The 12198-nt window shown below is 40.4% G+C and overlaps 1 protein-coding gene across 10 annotated transcripts in view; it reads left to right on the top strand.

Moving 5' to 3' along the window:
* elna (elastin a) overlaps positions 1–12198 on the top strand; it is a 275816-nt gene that overhangs the window by 64835 nt on the left and 198783 nt on the right. For 9 of the 10 annotated variants that reach the window (XM_072589481.1, XM_072589479.1, XM_072589485.1 and 6 more), the window contains exons 4-5: positions 5599–5664; positions 8517–8648. In XM_072589481.1, coding sequence (XP_072445582.1) covers positions 5599–5664; positions 8517–8648 — 198 coding nt within the window. The remainder of the gene's footprint in view (positions 1–5598; positions 5665–8516; positions 8649–12198) is intronic. The other variant, XM_072589478.1, reaches the window with a different exon arrangement.

Genomic DNA, 12198 nt, shown 5'->3' with positions numbered 1-12198 from the left:
TTCCACTTTCCGCAAAGACCATTTCCTCCATGACTACCTGGTCAGGTCCACGCCCCCCAACAACCCACCCTCCATTCCTGGCACCTTCCCCTGCCACCACAGGAATTGCAAAACCTACGCCCATACCTCCTCCAAAGCCCCAAAGGACCTTTCCACATCCATCAAAGTTTTACCTGCACATCCACCAATATCATTTATTATATCCATTGCTCCCAATGCGGTCTCCTCTACATTGGGGAGACTGGACGCCTCCTATCAGAGCGCTTTAGGGAACATCTCCAGGACACCCGCACCAATCAACCCCACTGCCATGTGGCCCAATATTTCAACTCCCCCTCCCACTCTGCCGAGGACATGAAGGTCCTGGGCCTCCTCCACCGCTGCTTCCTCACCACCCGACGCCTGGAGGAAGAATGCCTCATCTTCCACCTCAGAACACTTCAACCCCATGGCATCAATGTGGATTTCACCAGTTTCCTCATTTCCCCTTCCCCCATCTCACCCTAGCTCCAACCTTCCAGTTCAGCACTGTCCTCATGACCTGTCCTAACTGCCTATCTTCCTTTCCACCTATCCACTTCACCCTCCTCTCTGACCTATCACCTTCATCCCCACCCCCATTCACCCATTGTACTCTTTGCTGCCTTCCCCCACCCTCCTCTCTGACTTATCACCTCCATCTCCACCCCCCATTCATCTATTATACTCTATGCTACTTTCTCCCCATCCCCACCCCCTCTCATTTGTCTCTCCACTCTGCAGGCACCCTGCCTCTATTCCCGATGAAGGGCTTTTGCCTGAAACGTTGATTTTACTGCTCCTCGGATGCTGCCTGACCTGCTGTGCTTTTCCAGCACCACTCTCATCTAGACTTTGGTTTCCAGCATCTGCAGTCCTTGTTTTTACCTAGTTGACCTTAGTCAAAGTACAGCTTTACCATAGCTAAGCAGGATAAACTTATTCAAAGTTAAACATATGTTCCTTGAAGATAGTAAAATAAAGACAATAAAAGATAAACATATTTTCCTAGTTGTATTACAATGAAGTCAAAATCCCTAACTTTCTAATTAGACCTAACTAAAAGTGAACAGGGGGATCTAAAACTAGAGGACAGAGGTTTAAGGTGATAGCAGAGAGATACAAAAGGGTCCAAAGGGGCAATTCTTTCTTACACAGGTTGATGAATGTCTGGAATGGGCTGCCAGAGGTAGTGTGGAAACAAATACAATTTTGTCATTTAAGAACCATTTGAGGGATGGGATAGGTATGGAAGAATATAGACCAGCACAAGCAAATGGGACTAGTTTAGTTGTGAAAACTGGGTGGCATGGGCAAGTTGAGCCAAAGTTTCCATGCTGTAGAACTTTGTGACTCAATCCCATGTAACATTGTAATTAATCAAAATGTACAAGCACAACCTCTAATTTCAAGATTTTGATTGAGAGTTATCCCAGTCATGTGTCCTGGATCCCCATTGAAGGACTGTCAACTGGTATTCTGGTCTTTCGTTATCCTTTATCTTAGGAACACAGACTTGCAGACTCTCGTCCCTAACCATATAAGGGTGATGGTAGCTCTTTAACTGTATGTGTGTGTGTGTGTGTATGTGTGTGTGAGAAAATTTGGACCCTAATTGGTCTAATGACTCACTTTTTGTAAAAATGCCAGCTGGTTCATATAAGTCCTTTCGGGAGGGAAATTTATCTTCTTTACCTGGTCTTCCCTATTTGTGTCTCTGGACTTGCAGTAATGTAGTTGACTCTGAACAATGGCCGTCGTAAGAGACTCAACAGTAATTGCTTACCCATCCAGTTACACCCACATCCTCTGAACAAATGAAAAAAAAAGGATTTCCTGGCTTTCAGGCAATTTTCTAACCCCAGGTACTTTAACTGTTCGAGGATCAGAACTTTTTAAAGCTCCCTAAGAACAGGCTGGCATTGAATGCAAACATTTTTATAAATCATATTTTATATTTTTATACAATGTATAAAAAAAGTCTTACAGTGACAGTTTATCCATTCTAATTCTTTTGTTTCATTCATCAGTTCAAATCTTGGCCAAGAGCCCCCAGTTTGAGAACCAGTCCCTGGGGTGATTCCTAATTTGTTGCAATTCTACATGGGTTTCCTCAAACAGTTAAGTTCTCGGGTACGGAGAAATGGACTGGCTTCCATTAGTTATTTATCTGCCCCATCATTTGGTGCCAGATTAGTTTTAAAATGATCCTTTCATTTGTGGACAACTTTCTTCCAGACTCAAATGAACTTATGCTTCAAAAGATGTCGGATATAACTAGGCTTTCTTAATTAACAAAACAAGTGAGTTTATTGTTACTCAGTATGAGAAGAAATAGGAACACAACACATATTCACACAAATTAGAAATAAGAAGGGAGTCCAAAAAGATAAATCTTTAAAAAAAAATGTATGGATCAGTCTCTGAATATTTCATAAAGGATAGTAAACTTTATGGCTGTTGCAGTGGATATTACTGGTAGCATTGACATTGGTAATTGAACAGCTGCTTTTTTTTTATTATCATATCACAGTCTGAGATACCCCCGGAGATCACAATTTGTCATTCAGTTTCTTCCTTTGGCACCTCACTAGGTGTGACATAGTCTCCCAGAGAAAGTGAAGTTACAACTACGTCAACGTTGGCTGTGTGTCCTTTTTATGTAAAAAAGGATATTGAAATGAAATTTCAATATTTTCCATCGATGATTTTGGACTATGATCAGTGATCAAGACGGTAGAGATCTTAGCCTACAGTACAAAAGGAAGTGAAAAGAATAATTTGGCACAGACAGTCTCACACAGGAAAGCTCACATCTTAAATGCATTATCTGGGCTGACATGACATCAATTGTCAAAGTTCACTTGAGAATGTAACTTTTAAATGTTTTATGATTTACATATGAAAGAACTGAAACCAACATGTTCAGTCTAAAAGATGAGAGACTTGACAAACAATCCAGGTCTTTTTCAATATATAATGTCAGTTACATCACATTGTAAACATTTGCTATAAAGTCTGTGTCTTATGATCTTATACTCCAGAACCATCTGATGAAGGAGCAGTGCTCTAAAAGCCAGTGCTTCCAAATAAACCTGTTGGACTATAACCTGGTGTTGTGTGATTTTTATCTTCTAAATTCCAGTGTGCTGCACTTGTGATGGGTTGGGGAACATATGATTTACATTGGTCAAATAATTTTAACTTCATTGCGGTATCATACAGGAAAATTTTCAAAATTAATATTTTGGCAGTCTGCAGTCAGTTACCGGGAGTGAAGTTGGGTAGATGGAGTACAAAGCTAAATCACTACAGGGTCAATGTAATAAACTGCAATTAATATTTGCAGTCGTTTGCAGGTTTTTCAACCATAATTGGGGGTGGCACTGTGGCTCAGTGATTAATACCGCTCACAGTGCCAGGTATTTCCGCTTCGGGCGACTATCTGTGTGGAGTTTGCATATTCTCCCTGTGTCTGTGTGGGTTTCCTTCAGGTGTTCCGGTTTCCCCCCACAATCCAAAGATGTGCAGGTCAGGTGAATTGGTCATGCTAAATTGCCCATAGTGTTAGATGCATTAGTCAGGGGTAAATGTAGGGGAATGGGTCTAGGTGGGGGTGGTGTGGACTTGTTGGGCAAAATGGCCCGTTTCCATCCTGTAGGGAATCTAATCTAATCTAATCATAATTGTACCTGGTGGCTCGACTTTCCAGGCGAATATTGCTGCTACATTTGCCCAAGTATTCTGATAGACAGGTACTAATCGGAGCAATGTAGACTGGAGTTGTGCATTGGGACTGTGCAGAATCCCTGTGGTATCTGATTCAGTGAGTTTGCCCTTCATCTGGAAACCTTCATAGAATCCACTTCAAGTCAGAGAATTCAAAGAGATTTAGTTTGCTTGAGCTTAGTGGATACCAAGGAAAAGTTAAAGTTTGACTAATATTAACTCCTAGTAACTTTTAAGGTGAATCACTGGCTCACTGCTGAACAAATTTTTTTTTGCTCAAAGACTTTAACAAAGAGATACAAGTTATTTGATATTTATGCAAATGAGAACAAGAGCTATTGACAATCTGACCATAGTACCATGTTTCATGACATTATTCAAATGGTCGTCAGGCTGGTAATGAAAGTATTGTGGTAATAGGTAGTATGCTCAGGAGTCTGGATACTGTTCTGTACAGTCACAACCAGGAGTTCCAAAGGTTGTGTTATTTGCCTGATGCCTGAGATAAGTGCATCTTGTTGCTAGAAAAGAACTTGGAGATTCAGGGAGATGATACAGCTATCTTGATCCACGAAGAAACTAACAATATAAGTTAAAATAAGAATGATATTTTTACTGACAGGGTATCAGGAATAAAGGATCAAAATTAAAAGAAGAACCTTAAAAGTAATCATTTCAAGGTTGTTACTTCATCAACGCAATAGTCAGCATTGGAAACAGATACCTAGTTAAGTATATAGCTTAAAAATGGGAATGGGAAATAAACATTAGCACCATAAACTAAATAATACAGTTTTAAATTAGTCTCAGGATCAGGATGTTACCAGCAAAGTCAGCATTTATTGCCAATCCCTAATTGCCTTGCAAAAGAATTTTGGAAAATTACTGGAAAGATCACTGAAATCACCAGAATGTGAGAATAGAAGAAACAATAAATACAAACTTACATAGCTAGAGGAAATCAACTTTAACCTCAGGAAGTGATATTGCATCTAGAATCCTAGTTTGGTCCCACCCAAACTGCCATGCAATTCTGGCTGTGTTATTAAGAAATACCCATCTTGGTATTTGAGGACTCAGGAAAAGCTACAAAAACTTCAAATGCTTATTCTGGAAAATAAAACATTTGGAGGTGAAACTGTTAAAATGTTCTGTTTGGCTACTATCTGAAACAGAACCAGATTCTTTATAACCATATTGTATTTGACATTGTTTTGACCACTATAGGTCCTGAAGCTGCTTTATTGGTAGCATTAAGCACTATATTCTTACCAAGCTAACAGACTCTTCTGCGACAGCTGAGGCGCTGCAAAAATCCTCACTATTTATTCCCGACTCAAACTTGTGATTATCTAAAACTCTGTTGCCTACGTTCTAACTTGCATCAAGTCATCAAATCTTCCCTCTTACGAAAACCACATTGGATACTGATTATGATATTACACAATTAAAAAAATTTGTTTAATCTTTCCCATCCCTCCCTATCTCTGTAATCTCTTCCAGCCCTTTAAGTCTTCCACATCTCAGTAATCCTCAATTCAAGCTTCTTGTTCATACCCAATTTTAACCTCTCTACCAATAGGTGAACACACCTTCAACTACTCACTTAAGGCCTTAAAACCCATATGTTTGCCCAGGGTGTTTTTATCATCAGACCTAATGCCTCCTCAGGTGGTGAGAAAGTACTCCAGTGTTATTTGCAAGTACTCCAACATGCAAAAGATAAAAAAGCAGTTATGTCCAATGGATGCAGTTTATCTTGGGTTGGCAATTCAAGGCTTAATACACAAGCAATTCTATTTTAGTTATGTAAAAAGTACTTGGTACTAAACTAAATTTTCTTTATTCCAGGATTACCTGGTTCCATTCCAGGGGCAGCATACCCTTACAAGGCTGGACCTGGAGCTGGAATTTTAGGTAAGAGTCCTCTGCTTTACAGGGAGACTTTTGTTTTCTTCTCATTTTTCTTCTTTGAACTTTGACAGACTTCTCAGAATAGAAGTCTGTTCTGCTTTACATTCCACATTTTCTATCGAGTTTGGTATGGAGTCATAGAGTGTTACATCATGGAAACAGACCCTTCAGTCCAAACAGTCCAGGCAAACCATAACTCCAAACTAAATTAGTCCCACCCACTTGTGCTTGGCACATATCCCTCCAAACATTTCTCATTCATGTTCTTATCTAAATATCTTTTAAACATTGTAACTATAGCCCCATCCACCACTTCCTCTGGAAGTTCATTCCACACAGGAACCACACTCGGTAGAAAAAAAAGCCTGTCATGTCTTCTTTGGATCTTCCTCCTTTCACCTTAAAAAAAGTCCCCTCGTCTTGAAATCCCCCATCCTAGAGAAAAGACACCATCCATTCACCTTTTCGATATCCCCTCATGATTTTATAAACCTCTATAAGGTTACCTCTCAACTTCCTATGCTCCAGTGAAAAAGTCCCAGCTATCCAGCCTCTGCTTGTAACTCAAATTCTCCATTCCTGGCACTATCCTCGTAAATCCTTTCTGAAATCTGTCCAGTTTAATAACATCCTTTCGAAAACAGGGAGACCAGAACTGGACACAGTATTCCAGAAGAGGCCTCACCAACACTCTGCACAATCTCATTAGGGATATTTACATGACTCTTGGATAGGCACATGGAAGTTAGTACAATGAAGGGTATGTTGGTTAGTCTGATTTTAGAGTAGGATAAAAGGCTGGCACAACATTGAGGGCCACAGGGCCTGTAATGTGCTATACTGTTCTATATTCTATAACATCCCAAACTCCTATACTCAAAAGATCTAAACAATGAAGGCAAGCATACTAAATGCCTTCTTCACCATCCTTTCTTTTTGTGATGCAAATTTCAAGTAATTATGTCCCAGAACCCCTAGGTCTCTCTGTTCTTCAACACTGCCCAATGCCCTACTTTTAATTCTACAGGTTTTGTCTTTGTTTGTTTCACCAAAATGCAATGCTTTGCACTTCTCCAAATTAAACCCCATTCTTCAGCCCATTGACCCAATTGATCAAAATCTCTTTGTAACCTTAGATAATCTTCTTTACTATAGCACCAATCTTAGTGTCATTGCAAACACTTACTAACCATGTTTCTATATTCTCATGTAAATCATTTATCTAAATGACAAACAAAAATGGATCCAGCACCAATTCTTATTCAATGAAGATGAAATTAAGATATATTTTGCTGATACTGAAGTCTAATCTAGAAATGATTAGCCTGTTTGCATAGCAATATCTTTCAATGCCAATCATATTCTAGCAATATGTCGAACAAAGGCTAGACTGTTTTATTTCTTCCCTGTTTCGTCTCAGTTGCCGTTCATAAGGATTTGCAATTAAGCATCGCAATGCCATACTGAGAGGAGAAAATACATTTCTATTTTAGCTCCAGGTGACAGACTAGTTGCAAACAACAGGAGCAACATCATACTATATTTATATAGCACCTTTGACTTAGTGAAGTGCTTCATTGCATCTTTATCCCAAATCCTAAAAGGGGTTGGTAGGAAAGATGACTAAATGTTTGGTGAAAGGGGTAGGTTTTAAGTGTAACCCTAACCCTTTCACAGGAAGAAGGTAAGGAAAAGTGTAAAGTCACTTATCAAAGTAATTCCAGAACTCAGCACCTTAACCAAAGGCACGGGCACATTAAACTGAAGATGTTCAAGAGTACATAATTTGAGAAACTCAAATATTTCAGAGTTTTATAAATAAAGAAGATTACAGAGTTAGAAAGATTGCAAAGCCATGGAGGCATTTAAAAAGAAGAATAGGGACTTTAACATTGAGACATTGCTTAACCAGGAGTGGGTTTAGATTTGTGAAAAGGGCAGGGATGGATGAAAGGACTTGGCACTAGTTAGAATGTAGGCATAAGAAGTTGTGATTACGTAAATTCTTTGTATTGTGATCTGAGGGAGACGAGCCAGAAGAGTGTTAAATAGACAAGACTCAGAATAGTGAAGACATGAATAAGTGGTTCAACAACACAAGAGTTTAGGAGGAAACAGAATTAGATTCTAGTTTGTGTGAGAGGTAACTAGCATTACTGTATGCTAGGAAGCTCGGCTTGAGCTTAAATGTAGCTTTGAACTTTGAACTTTAAAACACTCTGGTTCAGCTTCAAATAGTTGCTATGTAGCAGGGATGAAGTTGGTGGCTTCAGGCTGACAATTATGGTAGGAGGACATTTCTGTCCATCCAATATTGGATGCCTTGTGACAATTTTGAAGTGGCAGTGCAATTGATAGAGATGGTGATAAGAATTCTGAGCACTGTCAGCATACATATGCAAACTCAGACTAATGACTCAGTTTTTGGATTATGTTGCCAAGGCAGCATCATGGGGATGACAAATAGGAGAGGAATAAGGATATGTCTTTTAGGGAAATCAAAGATTAGTGTGAAGAGGTGGAAAGGGAAGCCATTATAGGTGATTCATTGGTAAGAACGGAATCAGGATAATGAAGTGTTCTCCAGCTGAACAAGGTGGCGAGGCTTTGAAGGAAGATAGTGTGGTCAACCGAGTCAAAAGCGCCACAGAATGATAAAGAACAACAGAGGGATACCTTTCTTTTGTCACTACCACACTACTAATAAATGTATGACTTGAAAAGAGTCTTGTGGTTTGTGGAAGACGAATTCCAGGAAAGATGGACATTTATTTGGGAAGCACAACACATTTGAAGAGTATTCAAAATTCAGGAAAACATCATTTTTCACCTTTTATGTATTTTATATTTTCCAGGTGCTGGAGTTCCAGGTGCTGGAGTTCCAGGTGCTGGAGTTCCAGGTGTTGGAGTTCCAGGTGTTGGAATTCCAGGTGCTGGAGTTCCAGGTGTTGGAGTTCCAGGTGCAGTTGTGCCAGGGTTGTATCCAGGTATGAGTCAATATTGTCTTGGTATGCGTGTGTATAGTAATTGCAACCTATGATTTTTGTACTGGTAATCTTATAGGTTGGATGGTCTCCCAAACCCCTTATTTTACTTCTCATTTTTATTGTGAGCACTGAAATTGCACTGACACCTCTTGGGTTAACTTCTTCGAATGTATCTTTGGAAGTAGATAAAATTAGTTTTCTTTGAGTCAAAATTAAATGTTGAATGAACAGTTTTCTAACACTAATCTGTCACTGCACTTATGGTTCGTTACATTGATTTTTAACAGGACGAGTAACAAAAGCTTTAAGAAGTTGGCAAAATGAAACAATCATGAGTATAAATGGTATAAAGGTGATGCAAAATTGAGGTGGGATATAAAGCTATCTTATGTCATAACATAAGATACCAGTTATACTCAACATTACATAATAACTGCTAAGTAATCCTGTATTACATGCAGGGAGCTTTTCAAACTGCTGTTTTTGTGATATGTATTTATAAAATGATTTTTCATGTTTGATTTGTTAATTCCTGCTTGTATTTGTCAAAATGGCATAGAAACATTCTTCCTCTTAAATGTTTCCTAAATTCATTCTGTCACTCCAAACTGAAAAGGATGAAAAAGAGTTGTATGGTGAATTGTAGTGAAGGTGTATACTATACTACTGTTCTTTGGAAACTTAGCTTCTAAAGTAGAAGTAAATGGATTTTTATTTTTCAGTTCTGTGATATGTGACTTTTTTCTCAGGTTCATAAACTTGTTTTTTAGTAGTGGGTGAAAACAGCATTTCTAAAAATATTTGGGCTAAATGACTAGCCAAGCTACCTGGTGAGATAAATGTTTACTAATGTAGTGATTGGAACCAGGTAGATCTTGTTGACTGTGAGGCTCTTGATTGGGGTTGTTAACCTGGGTCAATCAGAAAGGCCTGGCTGACAGGGGATTTAGGATCTCCTCAGTTCAGGCGTCTAACTCTGAGTTGGTTGGCAATAGCCAATGTACTGCGCGCAAATAAGTTAAGGGTGACTTGGTGATGGGGTACTGGCCTCTGTGCAGTTATCTTAACCAAGTTAGAACATAGAACAGTACATCACAGAATAGGCCCTTCAGCTCACGATGTTGTGCCGACCATTAATCCTCCTGTAAGGTAAACCTAATGTAGGAACCCTCAAATTTCTGTGACCATATGCATGTCCAGCAGTTTCCTAAATATCCCCAATGACCTCGCCTCCACACCTGTTACTGGCAACGCATTCCATGCTCCCACAACTCTCTGCGTAAAGAACCCGCCTCTGACAACCCCTCTATACTTTCCGCCAAACAGCTTAAAACTATGACCCCTCGGGTTAACAATTTCTGCCCTGGTAAAAGTCTCTGGCTATCAACTCTATCTATGCCTCTCATTATCTTGTACACCTCAATTAGATCCCCTCTCTTCCTTCTTTTTTCCAGTGAATAAAGTCCGAGCTCAGTCAACCTCTCTTCGTAAAATAAGCCCTCCAATTCAGGCAGCATCCTGGTAAACCTCCTCTGAACCCTCTCCAAAGCATCCACATCTTTCCTTTAATAGGGTGACAAGAACTGGACACAGTATTCCAAGTGCGGTTTAACCAAAGTTTTATAGAGCTGCAACATGGCTCTTAAACTCAATCCCCCTGTTAATGAAAACCAAAACACCATATGCTTTCTTAACAACCCTGTTCACTTGGGTGGCAATTTTAAGGGAAATATGTATCTGCACACCAAGATCCCGCTGTTCCTTCACACTGCCAAGAATCTTGTCTTTAATCCTGTACTCAGCTTTCAAGTTCGACCTCCCAAAATGCATCACTTCGCATTTATCCAGGTTGAACTCCATCTGCCACCTCTCAGCCCATCTCTGTATCCTGTCAATGTCACGTTGCAGCCTACAACAGCCCTCTATACTGTCAACGACACCTCCAACCTTTGTGTCGTCTGCAAACTTGCTAACCCATCCTCCAATCTCCTCATCCAAGTCATTAATAAAAATTACAAAGAGTAGGGGCCCAAGAACAGAGCCCTGTGGAACACCACTCACCACTGACTTCCAGGCAGAATACTTTCCTTCCACTACCACTCGCTGTCTTCTGTCGACCAGCCAATTCTGTATCCAGACAGCTAAATTTCCCTGTATCCCATTCCTCCTGACCTTCTGAACGAGCCTACCATGGGGAACCTTATCAAATGCCTTGCTGAAGTCCAGATAGACCACATCCACCGCACGACCCTCATCAACTTGTCTAGTAACATCCTCAAACAACTCAATAAGATTTGTGAAGCATGACCTGCTCCTCACAAAGCCATGCTGACTGCATTTAATCAAGCCATGCTCTTCCAGATGGTCATGAATCCTATTCCTCAGAATCCTTTCTAACACCTTGCAGCCGACAGACGTGAGACTGACTGGTCTGTAATTGCTGGGGATTTCCCTATTTCCTTTCTTGAAGAGAGGAATTACATTTGCCGACCCCCAGTCCTCAGGTACGACTCCGGTGGAGAGCGAGGATGCAAAGATCTTCGCAAGTGGTGAAGCAATCACATTTCTCGCTTCCCAAAGCAGCCAAGGACAAATCTGGTCTGGCCCTGGCGAATTGTCAATCTTAATTTTTGTCAAAATTTTCAGCACATCACCTTCCTCAATCTCTATCCGTTCCAGTATGCTTACCTGCTCCTCAATGGTTTCATTTACTACAAGGTACTTTTCTTTAGTAAAGACAGAAGCAAAAAACTCATTTAGGGTTTCCCCTACCTCCTCAGACTCTATACACAAGTTCCCAATGCTATCCCTGATCAGCCCTACTCTTTCTTTGATCATTCTCTTATTTCTCACATACGTGTAAAATGTCTTTGGATTCTCCCTAATCCTTCCTGCCAAGCCTTTTTTGTGCCCCCTCCTGGCTCTCCTCAGACCATTTTTGAGCTCCTTCCTCGCCTGCGTGTAATCCTGTAGAGCCAAGCAAGACCCTTGCTTCCTCCACCTTACGCAAGCTGCCTTCTTTCTTTTGATGAGAAGCTCCTCTGCTCTCGTCATCCAAGGTTCCTTTATCTTACTTTTCTTGCCTATCTCAGAGGCACACATTTATGCATCACTGACAACAACTGTTCCTTAAACAGTCTCCACATGTCTATTGTGCCCTTTCCATGGAACAATTGCTCCTAGTCCATGCTTCCCAATTCACATCTGATAGCATCATAGTTTCATTTTCCCCAATTAAATATCCTCCCATTGTGCCTGCTTCTCTCCTTCTCCATAGCTATGTAGAATGTGAGGCTCTCCCACCGCAAGATCTGACACCTGCCCCGGCTCATTGCCGAGCACCAAATCCAAAATGGCCTCTCTCCTCGTCGGCCTGTCAACGTACTGAGTTAGGAAACCCTCCTGAACTGACCTTACAAAAACAGCACCTTCCAAACCATCTGCTCGAAGGAGGTTCCAAACAATATTGGGAAAGTTAAAGTCACCCATTACAACAACCTTACTACATTCGCACTTTTCCAAAATCTGCCGACCTATGCTTTCTTCAATC

Source organism: Chiloscyllium punctatum, chromosome 19 (genome assembly GCF_047496795.1).
Source record: "Chiloscyllium punctatum isolate Juve2018m chromosome 19, sChiPun1.3, whole genome shotgun sequence".
Classification (NCBI taxonomy): Eukaryota; Metazoa; Chordata; class Chondrichthyes; order Orectolobiformes; family Hemiscylliidae; genus Chiloscyllium; species Chiloscyllium punctatum.
Note: the sequence above shows the minus strand (reverse complement) of the source record. Positions and strands in the feature narration are given on the sequence as shown.